Source organism: Mastacembelus armatus, chromosome 20 (assembly GCF_900324485.2).
Source record: "Mastacembelus armatus chromosome 20, fMasArm1.2, whole genome shotgun sequence".
NCBI classification, from domain to species: domain Eukaryota; kingdom Metazoa; phylum Chordata; class Actinopteri; order Synbranchiformes; family Mastacembelidae; genus Mastacembelus; species Mastacembelus armatus.
In genome coordinates, this window is record NC_046652.1 from 10,115,046 (window position 1) to 10,127,697 (window position 12,652).

The 12,652-nt window shown below is 38.4% G+C and overlaps 1 protein-coding gene across 1 annotated transcript in view; it reads left to right on the top strand.

Annotated features, from left to right (window-relative positions):
- Window positions 1-12,652, top strand: part of plxdc2b (plexin domain containing 2b) — a 91,009-nt gene that overhangs the window by 67,923 nt on the left and 10,434 nt on the right. The window contains exons 8-11 of the mRNA XM_026292080.2: window positions 3,618-3,713; window positions 3,886-3,967; window positions 8,238-8,298; window positions 8,488-8,641. Of these exons, the coding sequence (XP_026147865.1) occupies window positions 3,618-3,713; window positions 3,886-3,967; window positions 8,238-8,298; window positions 8,488-8,641 (393 nt within the window). The remainder of the gene's footprint in view (window positions 1-3,617; window positions 3,714-3,885; window positions 3,968-8,237; window positions 8,299-8,487; window positions 8,642-12,652) is intronic.

Below are 12,652 nucleotides of genomic sequence, written 5' to 3' on the forward strand. Positions count from 1 at the left end.
TTGTTTTGTGTGGAATCTGAAGCCTTTTTCCACTGAATCTATTTGTCGAAGGCTGTAGTTCACAGTGAGAGATTTGTATATTGAACCTGTCGGTGCAGCCCTCCCTGACTTTAGAAATAAGCTGTCTTTGATGCGTGACACAGCATGATGAAATCGGTGTGTGCAGCTGCTTGGGTGTGGAGTGATGAAATCTTCAATGGAAGCAGACTGAGACCGAGGTATTGAAGGATCAGTGTCTTAGAGGAAGAAGTGCTGGTTTTCATTTTTATGTCAGACCGTTTTTCTGCTTTGATAATTCATCCACAGTGATCATTATGCTGCTTTTACTTTTACTTTGCCAGAAACCAGAATGTTGAATATATATTTGACAAGAGATTACAGAGCTTAGACTGAACTTCTTTAAATGCAAACAAAAAAAAAAAAATCTGTGTTGATATTTGTGACATTACACCAAATACAAAATATAAGACTAAAGAAATAAATATGAAAGTATGACATTTACTAAGTCTCTCTCTCTTGACTTACTGTTACTATGCCTGTCCAGCATCTGTTTGTTTTTTACAAAAGACAAGAGACCTTCCAAACTCTTTAAAATCAAAGTACCTTAGAACATATGTGTAACACTTTAGCGTCTTGAAATTGAGAGTCTGATTGACTGGTTGAGCCTAGTTAAAGCTTAACTAGGAACTAAGCTATTATTGGACAGTCTCTGTTTGGGGCAGGTGTTTCATGACCAGTCAGCTGTAAAGGCCCCCTTCAGTCATTTTAGACAAAATCAAAATCAGAAACAGCTGAAACAAACAAAGCTTTGTTTTCTTGCTTTGCAACTAGCAGGTGATATTTGCAAAGTGCAGAGACTCATGTCTCACGTCTGAAGGAAAAGGGCAGGATTTGCATCTTGCACCTGTGGGTCCATAGGGCCTGACATGATTCATGAATGGTAAGAGTCTGTGGAGAAAGCAAAGGGTGCTGCAATTAAGCTCAGAGGTTTGATGGAGAAGGGCTATGAAGCTGTGTTTAGGACTAACCTTTAGAAAATGTGCAACTTAGCAATTTCATAAAATAGTAAGATGCCAGCTCATTTCTTCCACAAGCCCTGAGTCCTTCTTATAGTAGCGATGTAAGCTGGAAAAGATGCTGGTGAGAGGAGAAATATTATCTGCCTGTAAAATTGAAGGTTCTGCTTTGCTTCTGTCTTGATCTGCTACAGATCTAATTTGAGGCTGATCATGTGGGTGAAGGAAAAAGAAAAATATTTAGACTGTTTTTACCATCATGTAATAATACAGTCATGCCAGACTACAAAATGGCTTCTGATAGTTGGCATGTTTAGTTTCCATATCGTGAAAACATTAAGCCTTGAATTTACCAGAGGGGGGGGGGGCAGAGAAGAGAGCCACGGTCGCTACAGGCTCTGGAGCCAATTACTACACAGCAGCCATGACAGTCACAGTCACCTCCTTTAACCACACAGTGGCTTCGCCTCAGATTAAAAACTCAAAGCATTTTACATTATCTACAGGCAAAGCCCATGCAGTAAAGACACAGATGAGAGACGTGAGGACCAAGATGTTAATATTCTTTCTCAGCATTAGATTATGCATGAGCTACTCTTCCAGTAAAGCAAAAACCACCACTGCCTCTGCCTTCGTATCGTCTTACCTGGATTAATAATGTTGATTCTCAGCAGGAGGATTCAGTAATTAGTGATGTTAATTATGTACAGTTTAAGTCAGTCATTCTGTGTGTTTATTTTAGGATTTAGGAATCAATGGTCAATAAAATTTGTTTGTGGTAAAATATACGCATCCAAAATTCTCTATGATAAGAGAAGAGTGTGAGCGTGCCATTATTTCACATTTGATTTCAAACTGTGTCTTCACATCACCATGATTATCAGCCAGCTCTTTGATATGAATGAATAAGCATTAAAAGGCTGCCTGTTGCTGTGATATTATCAAAGAAAATATGCATGCAGCACTATTTTTCTATTATATGAAGCAAGTAAAATTGGATCTTCTTTGAGATTTTAATTTGAATATGGGTTACCTGCCTGACCCATTTGCACATAACTGATCACACACTTAAAAAACCTCCTTTCTTTTGATGATATCAGGGGAATGTAGCTAAATCCTCATTAGTCATTGTTTATGTTGTGGCTGAGACACAACTATAATTGATCTGAGTTGCAGCTTCCTTCCACCTACAAGCCAGAGGCCAGTGAGACTGTACAGACTACCCACACATCAGCAGCCTCAGGCTGGAGAACTGACCTTCTTATGGCCCCCTCTGTGCCATTAGGCACCTGATAATCCCTTTGCTAGAGGAAGAGGAAGTCAGTCACCAGGGTGAGAGGAGAAGGGGAGAGGAATGGTGGTCTTATTCCCAGACTAGAGCGAGCTGGCTCACATTTGCTGCTTTGATCAGTTGTCCTGTGTGTAATCGAACCAAGCAGGGTCTGCAGGGAAACAACCTCCTATCACATGTGAAGAACAATACTGTAGCCAACTTCCCAAACCAAAAATCAATACACGAAGCAAAAAATAAACTTGAATAGTGTTAAAGGAGCAGTTTGACATTTTAGAAAATAGTCTTATACACTTTCTTGCCCATAAAAGATGAAGCTGATATCAGTCTCATATCTGTATACTAAATATAAATCTCCAGCAAAAACCAGTAGCTTGGTTTTAATATAGATTAAACAATATACCTTGTTAATTAGAGGTAGTGCTAGGTCATTGTTTTTATCCAAACAAACCCAGCCAGTCTGTTTCCCCATGCGTCCGTACTTTATACTAAAATAATCCAATCTTCTGGCTGTAGCTTAATTATTAACAGGAAATTTGTGTGTGGTATCTCTGTCTCACCCCAAATCTTAAATCTTTCTTCTTTAAAACTGTTTGACTAAATGGAAATATGTGGTGAATGACACTTTCAAACTAATATGTTATTTGAGTTTTCATTTTGTAGCTCAATGGTCACGCAAATGCAAGAGCTATAAAAAATTGTCACATCTAGAGCAGAGCCTAGTTTCACGTTATATTGCATCTGATAGTGATTTATTCTGTAGACTTTCATTCCTGACCGGCTGCACAGAAAGTCACAAAAAAATCCAATTAAATTTTAAAACAGCCATTAGATTAACAGCACCAAAGAGTTATTATCAGACCTGTTCGTCATCCTGTTTTGCATTTTCACTTTTGGCAGTGAAGATGCATGGCCAGTAAAGGCAAACAGCCCACTTTACACTGGCCCATATGACTTATAAAGGCCAGAATGCAATGAGAGTCAATGATGTATCTAATCAATCGTTCTATCTTGCCCAGCTGATGACATGCTGCCACAGATGACTGGGAAGGCAGCCTCTCAACAGGGTCTGATTGATATCAGCTCCCAGGCAGAAATTGCTATCATCCATTGCCAAGTCATGGGCTAGCACACGGACATAAAGAGACAGGAGAAATAAAGTGCTTTGGTAGCATCCCATATGACCTGATTCTGCCTCCCGCTCTGTTTCCTCTCTCTCCAGGGACCACTTGCCCTAGTTTTTATCTCCTGATGGCAGATTTGTGATTGTTTGTTCACTCTCTCACTCTCCTTCTTTGTCCAAAATATAGATGTGAAGAGGAGGACAATCTACGAGTACCACCGCGTAGAGCTGACAAAGACGAAGATCACCAATTCTACAGCAGTGGAAATGATGCCTTTACCCAGTAAGGAGAATTTATGTATTGGATTTTTCCTATTTTTTGGACTGTACAGGCTTCTGCACAAATATTAAACGGATTCATTATCGTCATTTGGCATGTACACCTCTTCCTTGCCTTGTCAACTAGACTATTGATTGTATAAATAGTTTGAGAATTGAGCTGTTCTCTTCTCCAGCCTGCCTCCAGTTCACCAGCTGTAGCACCTGCATCTCCTCACAGATCAACTTCAACTGCAGCTGGTGCCACCGCCTCAACAGGTTGGACTTCCACTGCTTTTACACCTCTGCTCCCAGAACATCCACCCCACAGCTGCGAATAATAATTATTTTAATTATCTACACATTAGCTGAACATTTGAATAATTAATCAGTTTACCATTCAAACAGAAAATTGTGCAAAATGTCCTTCACACTTTCCTAGAGTGCAATATGACAGTTTCCTATTCCTTGTTTTGTTTGAGAAAGAGAAAAACTAAATATATTCAGTTGGCAAAATATATAGAAGAGAAAAAGCATATCAGATGGAATAAGGCACCTCTGGAGATATTTGATTGAAAGATTATTGAAAAGATGAAGGTATTATTATTGATTAACTAATCATTTCATTTATTAGCTGTCTAATTTTCACACTTATTGATTCTGGTTTGAGGGTTTTATGTTGTATTCAATTGTCTGTTTTGAAGTTCTAGTCTTAAAGGCTGCCATGTTTAAAATCCACATTTTATTCATGTAAATTAGTCAGTTTTCCATAAACATTATTTCCATAAAGGAATCATATACCTTTAAATACTAAATCCGTCCATGATTTTTTTAATGAAGCATCAAGATTTTTACAAAATTTGCCTTAAAATCTTTACTTAGAATAAAACCCAATTTGAAAAAATAATATATAATATGGTAATTAGAGGTTCTACTCATTTAGATTTTAACAATTTTTGATTTATATAATGTTCCCAAGCACGAGTTTGATTTAGCAAATAAACCAGAGATTATGGCGCTCAAGCTGGTGGTCTTCTAGCAGTAGTTCAGCAGAACCAAGCCAAGTCTAGGGAGCTTTAAAATTGCCACATTAACTCCTAATTTATGTGTGATATTAAGAAAACCCTCTAGTCACTACTGGGTTATCTAAGGGTCAACTAAAACAGAAATCCTCAGGATTAATAGTTCAGACTTCAGCTTTTGATAAGGTTAAGGTTGCTGTGAATTAAAACACCCTGTACAGGCAGTTTGCAAATGTCTCTTACATGGGCATGACACTTTTTGTATCAATGCATATCAAGTTGAAATGGAAGCAATTAATTTTTTTTCTCTCTTTATCACCATCACCTGTGGCTAGAAATGTACCATTTAGACTCTGCAGCAGCTCATACTACCATTCATTCAGCTCACACCTGTTCTGTCAGACCCTGCTCTGTGTTTTATCTCCTCCCTTCTGTCTCCCTGTACTTCTGACAAAAGTAAATATTTGAGCTGCTAAAGAAGCGTTAGTGCTGAATTTCCTGACGGCTGAAATGTGAGCTGCGGTGGGTTTTGTTTTGTCAGGTAGGTATTTTCCAGAAAGGGAAAATAAAATTATGGAGAGACTGTAGACTTGTGTTATCACCCATATGCTAAGAACATCCCTCCTTGCAAGGTGCTTACTGTCCTGATAAATGTTTAGCTTGAATTTAGCTGAAAATGGTTTTTTAGAGGTTGTTTTGGGGGTTTAGTCATTCTGACCTGGGGGGTCTGCATTTTGAATGCCTTATGCATCAAATATTAATCTGCCACTCTTTTATTTCAGACTCATCATTTATTTGGTGGCTAATGGGGTTGACTGGAGAAATGTGCAGCACTTCTTCTCTGTCCATAGAGATTTGTTATTAAAGACTTATATGGGCTTTTGGATATGACTTTCCCTCTGCTCAGCATCTTAAATTATCCTTTGACACAGACAAAGTAATTTACAGTGCATGAATAAGTGTTTTCCTCTTTCCAATTTATGGGCACTGTGGAGAAGATACTATATTCCTCTAGCGGTGATCTCATTAAGCTGCATTTTAATTAGCTTTCTAACTGTGTTAATATCTGACTGTTCATTGTTACTGTGTCCTTTGTATCCTTCAGCCACTTCCTCTGAAAGAGGCAAATATGTTTTAAACAGTGCTAATTAAAAACTCTAGCAGCCTCACAGGCTCGGGTTTTAATGAAAGGTGCTGACATTATAAGAGAACAACTCTAATGAACTACTCTCACAGTGAAGTGCAGGGAAGGTGAGAGTGCAGCGTTTATCTCCTGCTAAGACCTGAACTAAATCGGCTTGCTGTGCCTGATTTCTGCAGCTGGTGGTGCAGTGGGTTAATGAAGCATGACAGATATCCCAGTGGACCCACAGTGGGCCATAAACGCCTGTGTAGGTGAATGTCGAAACATTTAGAGGAAAGGAAGGCATTTGTTTACTTAATGTGTATTACAATCAAACTATTATGGCATATTTTGTTTTGAGAATGGACCTAATCACAGACTCACAAATCCTTTTTAACTGTGACTGCTTTGCCAAACCATCAGTAATGATATTGGTATTTAGATTGTTCACTTAATCACATTTAGCAAAAAATAAACAATGTTAAAATAGTCCGTAAAAGTCTACAGAACGTCCGAGTAGTTTTTATGCAATGCAATGGCATGGTAAAGTTTTTTTTTTCTTTTACTTTGTTTTTTTTATGTAACAGCTGAAACTGGCTGCTCAGTCCTACACTGATGCTCTCTTGAAAAAAAAATCTACTGATGAAACATGCAGAAATGACTTTATTCTTGTTTTATTACTGTTTCTCCAGCTGCACGCTTTTAACGTAAAGCAGCAGCAGGTTGATCGTTTTGTGTTAGCACTTAATACAGCTATGAGTGAGGCTGATAGTGAGACAAAATTGCACTGGATTAAATACATTCATCATTCCTGTAATTTACTGGGATTATTTTCTTGCCACTGCAAACAGTGCAGAGTAACCACTTGTTAGTCCGTCATGAATCTGAGGTAGAATCACAAGGAGCGGGCTGAAACCATCCTGCTATGAATGTGGGAACCCTAAAGAGAAATATTCTTCCTCAAAGGTTCATTTATATTCACATGAAGCCCCTCAGGCCATTTCTAATTAAAAGCACTGTGGCTCATGGCATTAGATGGCAACTGGTTGAGAGGGATGCCACTGAAAAGAAACAAAACATAAGCTCCCTCTAGGGACAAGTTAGACCTGACCTGCTCAGTAATTTTGCGTCTTATTTTGCTTCCCTCTTTCCCGTCTTGGGGGAGAAAGCAGTCAGGGAAAAGTGGGGGATTAAGCAGAGGAATCTGTCTCGCCTGATTGAACAGACGAGGCTGAATTTTTGGGGGAGGTTAATAAAAGGAATGGGAAGATTAGAGAGGTATAAAGGTGAAAATGGACTCTCACATGAATCCATTACCATAACAATATGTTCACTGGAGAAATAGGGCCTGCTGGGGATGTCTCAGACTGTACTGGACTCTTATTGTTCTTGCAGCACAGATATCATTGCTTGCTTTAAACCACTGCACATCTGCACTGTGAGCGGTTGCTTTTATTTGTGTGCATTTTCCTATGCAGCACCCACGTGCAGCGGGAAATAATTTGCTGACTGCCTACAGCTTTTCAGCTTCACTTTATTTGACAGAACACAGTGTGAGTGGGTTTACTGCTTTGCATATTAACTCTTTCTTCAGACTGGAGACGCAGACAGAATGATTGCAAGGTCACCAGTTATAATCAGCGAGTTATAATTTTGATCTATTTACAGCATAGAGGATAAGCACTGTGGGCCTGTTGAGGTTATTAGAAAAAGTTAGAAGAAGAAGAAGAAGAAGTCTTGGACTGCAATATGCATTTGATTGAAGAGCCCCGTTATCCCAGAGCTCCATGTCCCATTGACCTTCTCCTACACAGATACCAGATCTTCATACTGTACTAAGCTGCTCCCTCCTTGCACTCCTTAAATCCAGACTTCAGAGGAAGGCAGCGAGTGGGAGGTGCAGATATGCGGTGCTCAGCTTGATTCAGAGGAGAAAAACGTGAAGTTTTATTTAAAATAAGAAACCATGCTTTAAACTCACTCTGAAAAGCATGGTTCAGATGACACTAGATTTAGGGCATTTTACACATCAATATCAATTTAATAGTCAGTAAGTACTACTAAGCTTCTGAAAACAGTCGGTGTCCTCTTTGATAAAATCACAGATCCAGCTTAAGTCTTCAGATTTAAAATTGCGTTTTATAAGGAGTGTAATGCCTGTCAGATGGTTGGTTGGTCTGGCCACCAGACTGAATTAAATGTCTCTCTGCCATGAGAGATGAACTTTTACTTAATTAATTAATCAGTGGGCAGAAAATTAAATATGCAATTTTAATAATCAAAGTCATTATTCAAAGTCAGACTGCTGATCAAATAAAACAAGACATTTGAAGATTCAGAATACCTAAGCCGTTTTGTTAGACTGAAGATCCAGCTTTTGAGCGACTGTTTCCTCTGCCCTCAGATGTTCCAGTGGATTTGACCGCCATCGGCAGGACTGGGTGGACAACAGCTGCCGAGATGAGGTGAATGCTCAAGACATAACATGACCAGACACGGCTCCAATATGTCTTATATACTGATGATGAACTACATGTGTGTTTAGAGCTTATCACATAATGAACGCCCCTTGCTACCTTCCTATCACCTCTCTCATACATTGTTTTGTTTTTGAAAGCGTGCACCGAGCCATAGCAGCATTTCTTATGTTTCAGACCAAGGACAAGATCTGTGACATCACAGACACGACGTACCTCTACCCCTTCACCACCACAATTGTCGCCAAAACAACCTCCAGGAGCAAAGAGGCCACTGCAGGCAGAGACATGCTCTCCACCTCCCTCCCTCCCACCAGCGTCCCCACTGAAGGTAAAGTGGAAAACAAAGCAGGAACAAGACCACAGTGCATACTGAGCCTGAGCTCATTGCTTCCTTTCAGCTAATGATGGATGCTGTGTTCTGGCAAGATGTTAAATGAAGTGCATTTGCAGGAACTATTGTTTATTGGTATTGATGTGTTTCCTCTTTTACAACATGCACGAGACATTTCTCTGTTTCTGGAGAATACATACCGTAAATCTCTACTGAAGCTCTCCACTTGGTCTACAAAAAAGTATTCCAGATGTCAGGCAGTAGAGCAGGGCACAGAAGCTGTGTTTTTACCAACTTTTAAACACCGTAGATTGAATAAGAACAAATATCACCAGTTTAAAATAGATGCACCAACACAAACCTGCAACCTGTCGTTTAGCTCCGCTGGCTCACCGTCACTCTTTGCTTTCAGAGGTCTACTATTTCTGAAAACCTCCTTTTCTCATGATGGATCTCTTGATGTTTCATCTCATCCCATTGTTCTTAATTTTTTGGGCTAGTTATAAAGCATGAACTTTTATTATTGAGATATGCAGGCAAATGATGACCAGTTTTCCTTTTCAAATGCTAAACATTTATTAGGAAATTAGACTGAATGCTAGCTGTTGTCACCAAAATGGAGAGTGACTTTACCATCATTTTGGAGTTTAGTGAAATTGGCTCAGTCTGATGAAGGTATTGAGGTTTTCTGATTAGCGCGTAGTTCAGTCTTTCTTTCAAGGTCCCATCTGAAGGATCTTTCTCGCCATGAATGTGGCTTATTATTATTACTACTAATGATATTGGACAAAAATTAAACTGGGGTTTGGTTAAACAGAGAGAGTCAATAGAGAGGTAGCTAAATGTTTGTATTCATCTAAGGCAGTTTGACTGTATAGGCACTATAGGCATTCTAGTGATTTAAAAGTCACAGTTTTTCACCACGGTATGTTTGCAATGTCCTGGCAGTGGGGTTGCATCAGGAATGCAGTAGTTTTAATCTTTCAGCAAGCTAAAGAAATCCAACTCATGGCCCTTTTTTTATTATTACAGTTCATTTACTCTTATGTTTTCAAACAGCCTTATATTATCTTTGCCTACTACCCAGTGAAGGCTATAAAATGCAGTTTTTAAACCAGGAGTAGTCAGCATCCAAAGCTGTGCCTGCCAGAGAGAAAGGAATAACAAAGGGCAAAAACTGGGTTTGGCTTTTGATATTATCTATTCCCTCTTATTCCTATTTAGGGTCACAGAGATCTGCTGGAGCCTATCCCAGCTCTCTTTGGGTGAAAGGCAGGGGTACACCCTGGACAGGTCACCAGTCCATCACAGGGGCTTTTGATATTGAGAGCATTAAAATCAGTCAAAAGACTCAACTTATTTTAGCTGTGGGATTCTTACTTTTGGATGCAGTAGTAATTAAGCCAATATGTTTGTTTTAGTAACATGAGCAATATACACCTACCTGGTCCTGTAAACGTTAAGACTGTGCACAAAATGTGTATGATCCTGCTGTGGAAAATAGTCCCACAGACAGGGTTGGAAAACTGGAAACATTTGGGATTTCTTAAACATAAGATACTGCATAGAAAATACCATATTGGTTTTTACCTTTTTACTGGAGTTGTTAAGAGCAAAAATACTATGTAAAGTTATCCTTTGACGCGTCAGTAAATGAAAATTTAATAAAACAGCATATCAGTCTTGAGGGGAGAAGGGAACTTGTCCACCATCACTCCACTCAAAATGTTTGGGGTTTTTTTTCTAATTTTTCTACCCCATAAACATCTGACCTCCACTATGACGACTCTGTGCTTATAGTTTATCACTGACAGGTCGTTTTCACATTCCTCTGTTGAAAGGAGCTCAGGTTCAAACGTACGTGGGCAAACAAAGTTAACGATCCCATAAATCTGAAAGCCAGTCATCATTCACCCTGTAAATATCTGCAGATGTCATTAGCTACAGCTTATTGTGAAGGACCTTTCAGCTATTTATTTACCTTTTAACCGCAGTTTATATGACACATGTAAAGTTGTTGGAGTATTATGTTTGGCTAATTGGTAGTGGCCTAACTGAGTGCTGACACTGATACCTCTCCTGGTCTCTTACTGAATTATCTTTTTTCATTTGTATGTAGTATCAAAGTCTATGCCAGACAGTAAAAAGCATCTGCACATTTAATTAGGATGTGAGAATGTAAATAAACAAGTGTTAGTACTAACTTCATAAAAACGCTTTGTCTGTATTACCCACCAAGCTTCCAGCTAATGTTATACAATAGGCTAACCACAGTGAGCAATCTGAGACGTCTCCTGATTGCTTGACTCTTCATCAGAGGCTCATAACATACAATATTTTCTCCTGCCATTGTGTCCTGATACACAGTGATGCTGCTGGTCTTCCTGGGTGTATTTGCACTAATTTTAAATATTAATGAACCTTGGACCTCACAATGAAGGACAAAAACCAGATTTGTTTTCAGGCCCATTGTAGACATTTAATGAAGACTGTTTTTGTGGAAAACTGATGGACAACTTATTTTTTAAAAACAGAATATTTTTTATTATTTATTTTTATGCCTGATAATGTATCTGCAGGAGCTCTTTAAAGTAACTATATATATTTTTCACTGTTATCAAAATATTGAAAAAACAAATCTGTGAAAATATGTTCTAACCGAAGCATTTACAGTCGCTATGTAACTGTCCAGAATCTGTCATTACTCACGTTGTTCTCCGGTTCTTTCTAGTGTGAAAATAGCGTTTATTTTCTCTTCTCCCCGGCAGATCAGGCAGGTTGTGCTGCTTTGATATTTCAGTGTAAAGCACAGAGTCCATGATTCACTGCAGGAGGCTAAGCCAAACCATACTGCAGAATAATCTCAGTGTTATCTAATGCAAATCCTCTTTAAAAAGGAGCAGATGGGATTCTTTTGCTGATCATAGGAAAACAGCCAAGGTGTCCTATAAAGTTTTGTTTACTTTCATTTCTTTTTTTTTTCTGTCTCTAGAACAGAGTTAATGAGCTGGCTGAATTTATTGTGCCAATTTTCAGCTCATTTCCCTTTTTATGACTTTTGGGCAGTTTATTTAAATAAATAGGAAATTTGTCTTAGTCAGCTCCAAATGTGGTGCCATTGAATAAAAACGACAGGAAGAAGCCACTCACCTCAAGGCAGAATGGCAGGGGCCAATCATTTACAGTTTTACAGACATCTGTTCTTATTTTTATGATGAATGAATTTACTACATTCTTTTGGTGAAGGACACCTATGTTTCAGAAAGAGTGTGCTTTCTACCAAAAGCAAAGATTTATGTTTGACATGGCTTACAAATAAGTATGTACACAAGCATGTAGTATTTTTTACTTGGTATGTTTTACTGAGTAAACAAAAATCAATATGACAGATGTGAAGTAGTAAAATGTATAATTGCCAAAGTTTGATAAAGTGCAGTATAAAGTATAAACTATTATTTTCATGTTTTTCCAATTAACTTACTGAACACAACCAGCAATGCTTTGGTACTTTTAAATACTTTTATCTCTAACTTTGTGACTTTCCTATCCTGTGTGTGTGGGTATGTGTATTAATAATAATAAAACTATATGTCGCCCAGTGTAACACACAGTAGTCCTTTAATGTGCAGTTTTGGACACCAACAAAGCTCTAGTGGTATTCATTCATTCATTCATTATTGGTTTTGTTGTTTTGGTTGGATTTGTTAACAATAAGAAGCATACACAATATCACCTGACTTATTTAATTCATTTCCCTGAATAAAAGCCTTCTATGAAAAGAAGAAAAGAGGAATATCACAAAGTTTTGACTCAACAGGGACTCTCCCAGGTCAAGAATCTGGCCTTGGTTTTTGTGACTTCAAAGCTAACAAGTGAAAGTTATATCATCCTTTTGGGTTCTTGTTACTTGACTTGGAAACAGAATGAAAAAGCACCTTAAAGAAAACTTTCTTCCTTAGACAATTTCCTGTTGTGATAGTTTTATATTTTATATAAAACTTTTCTCAT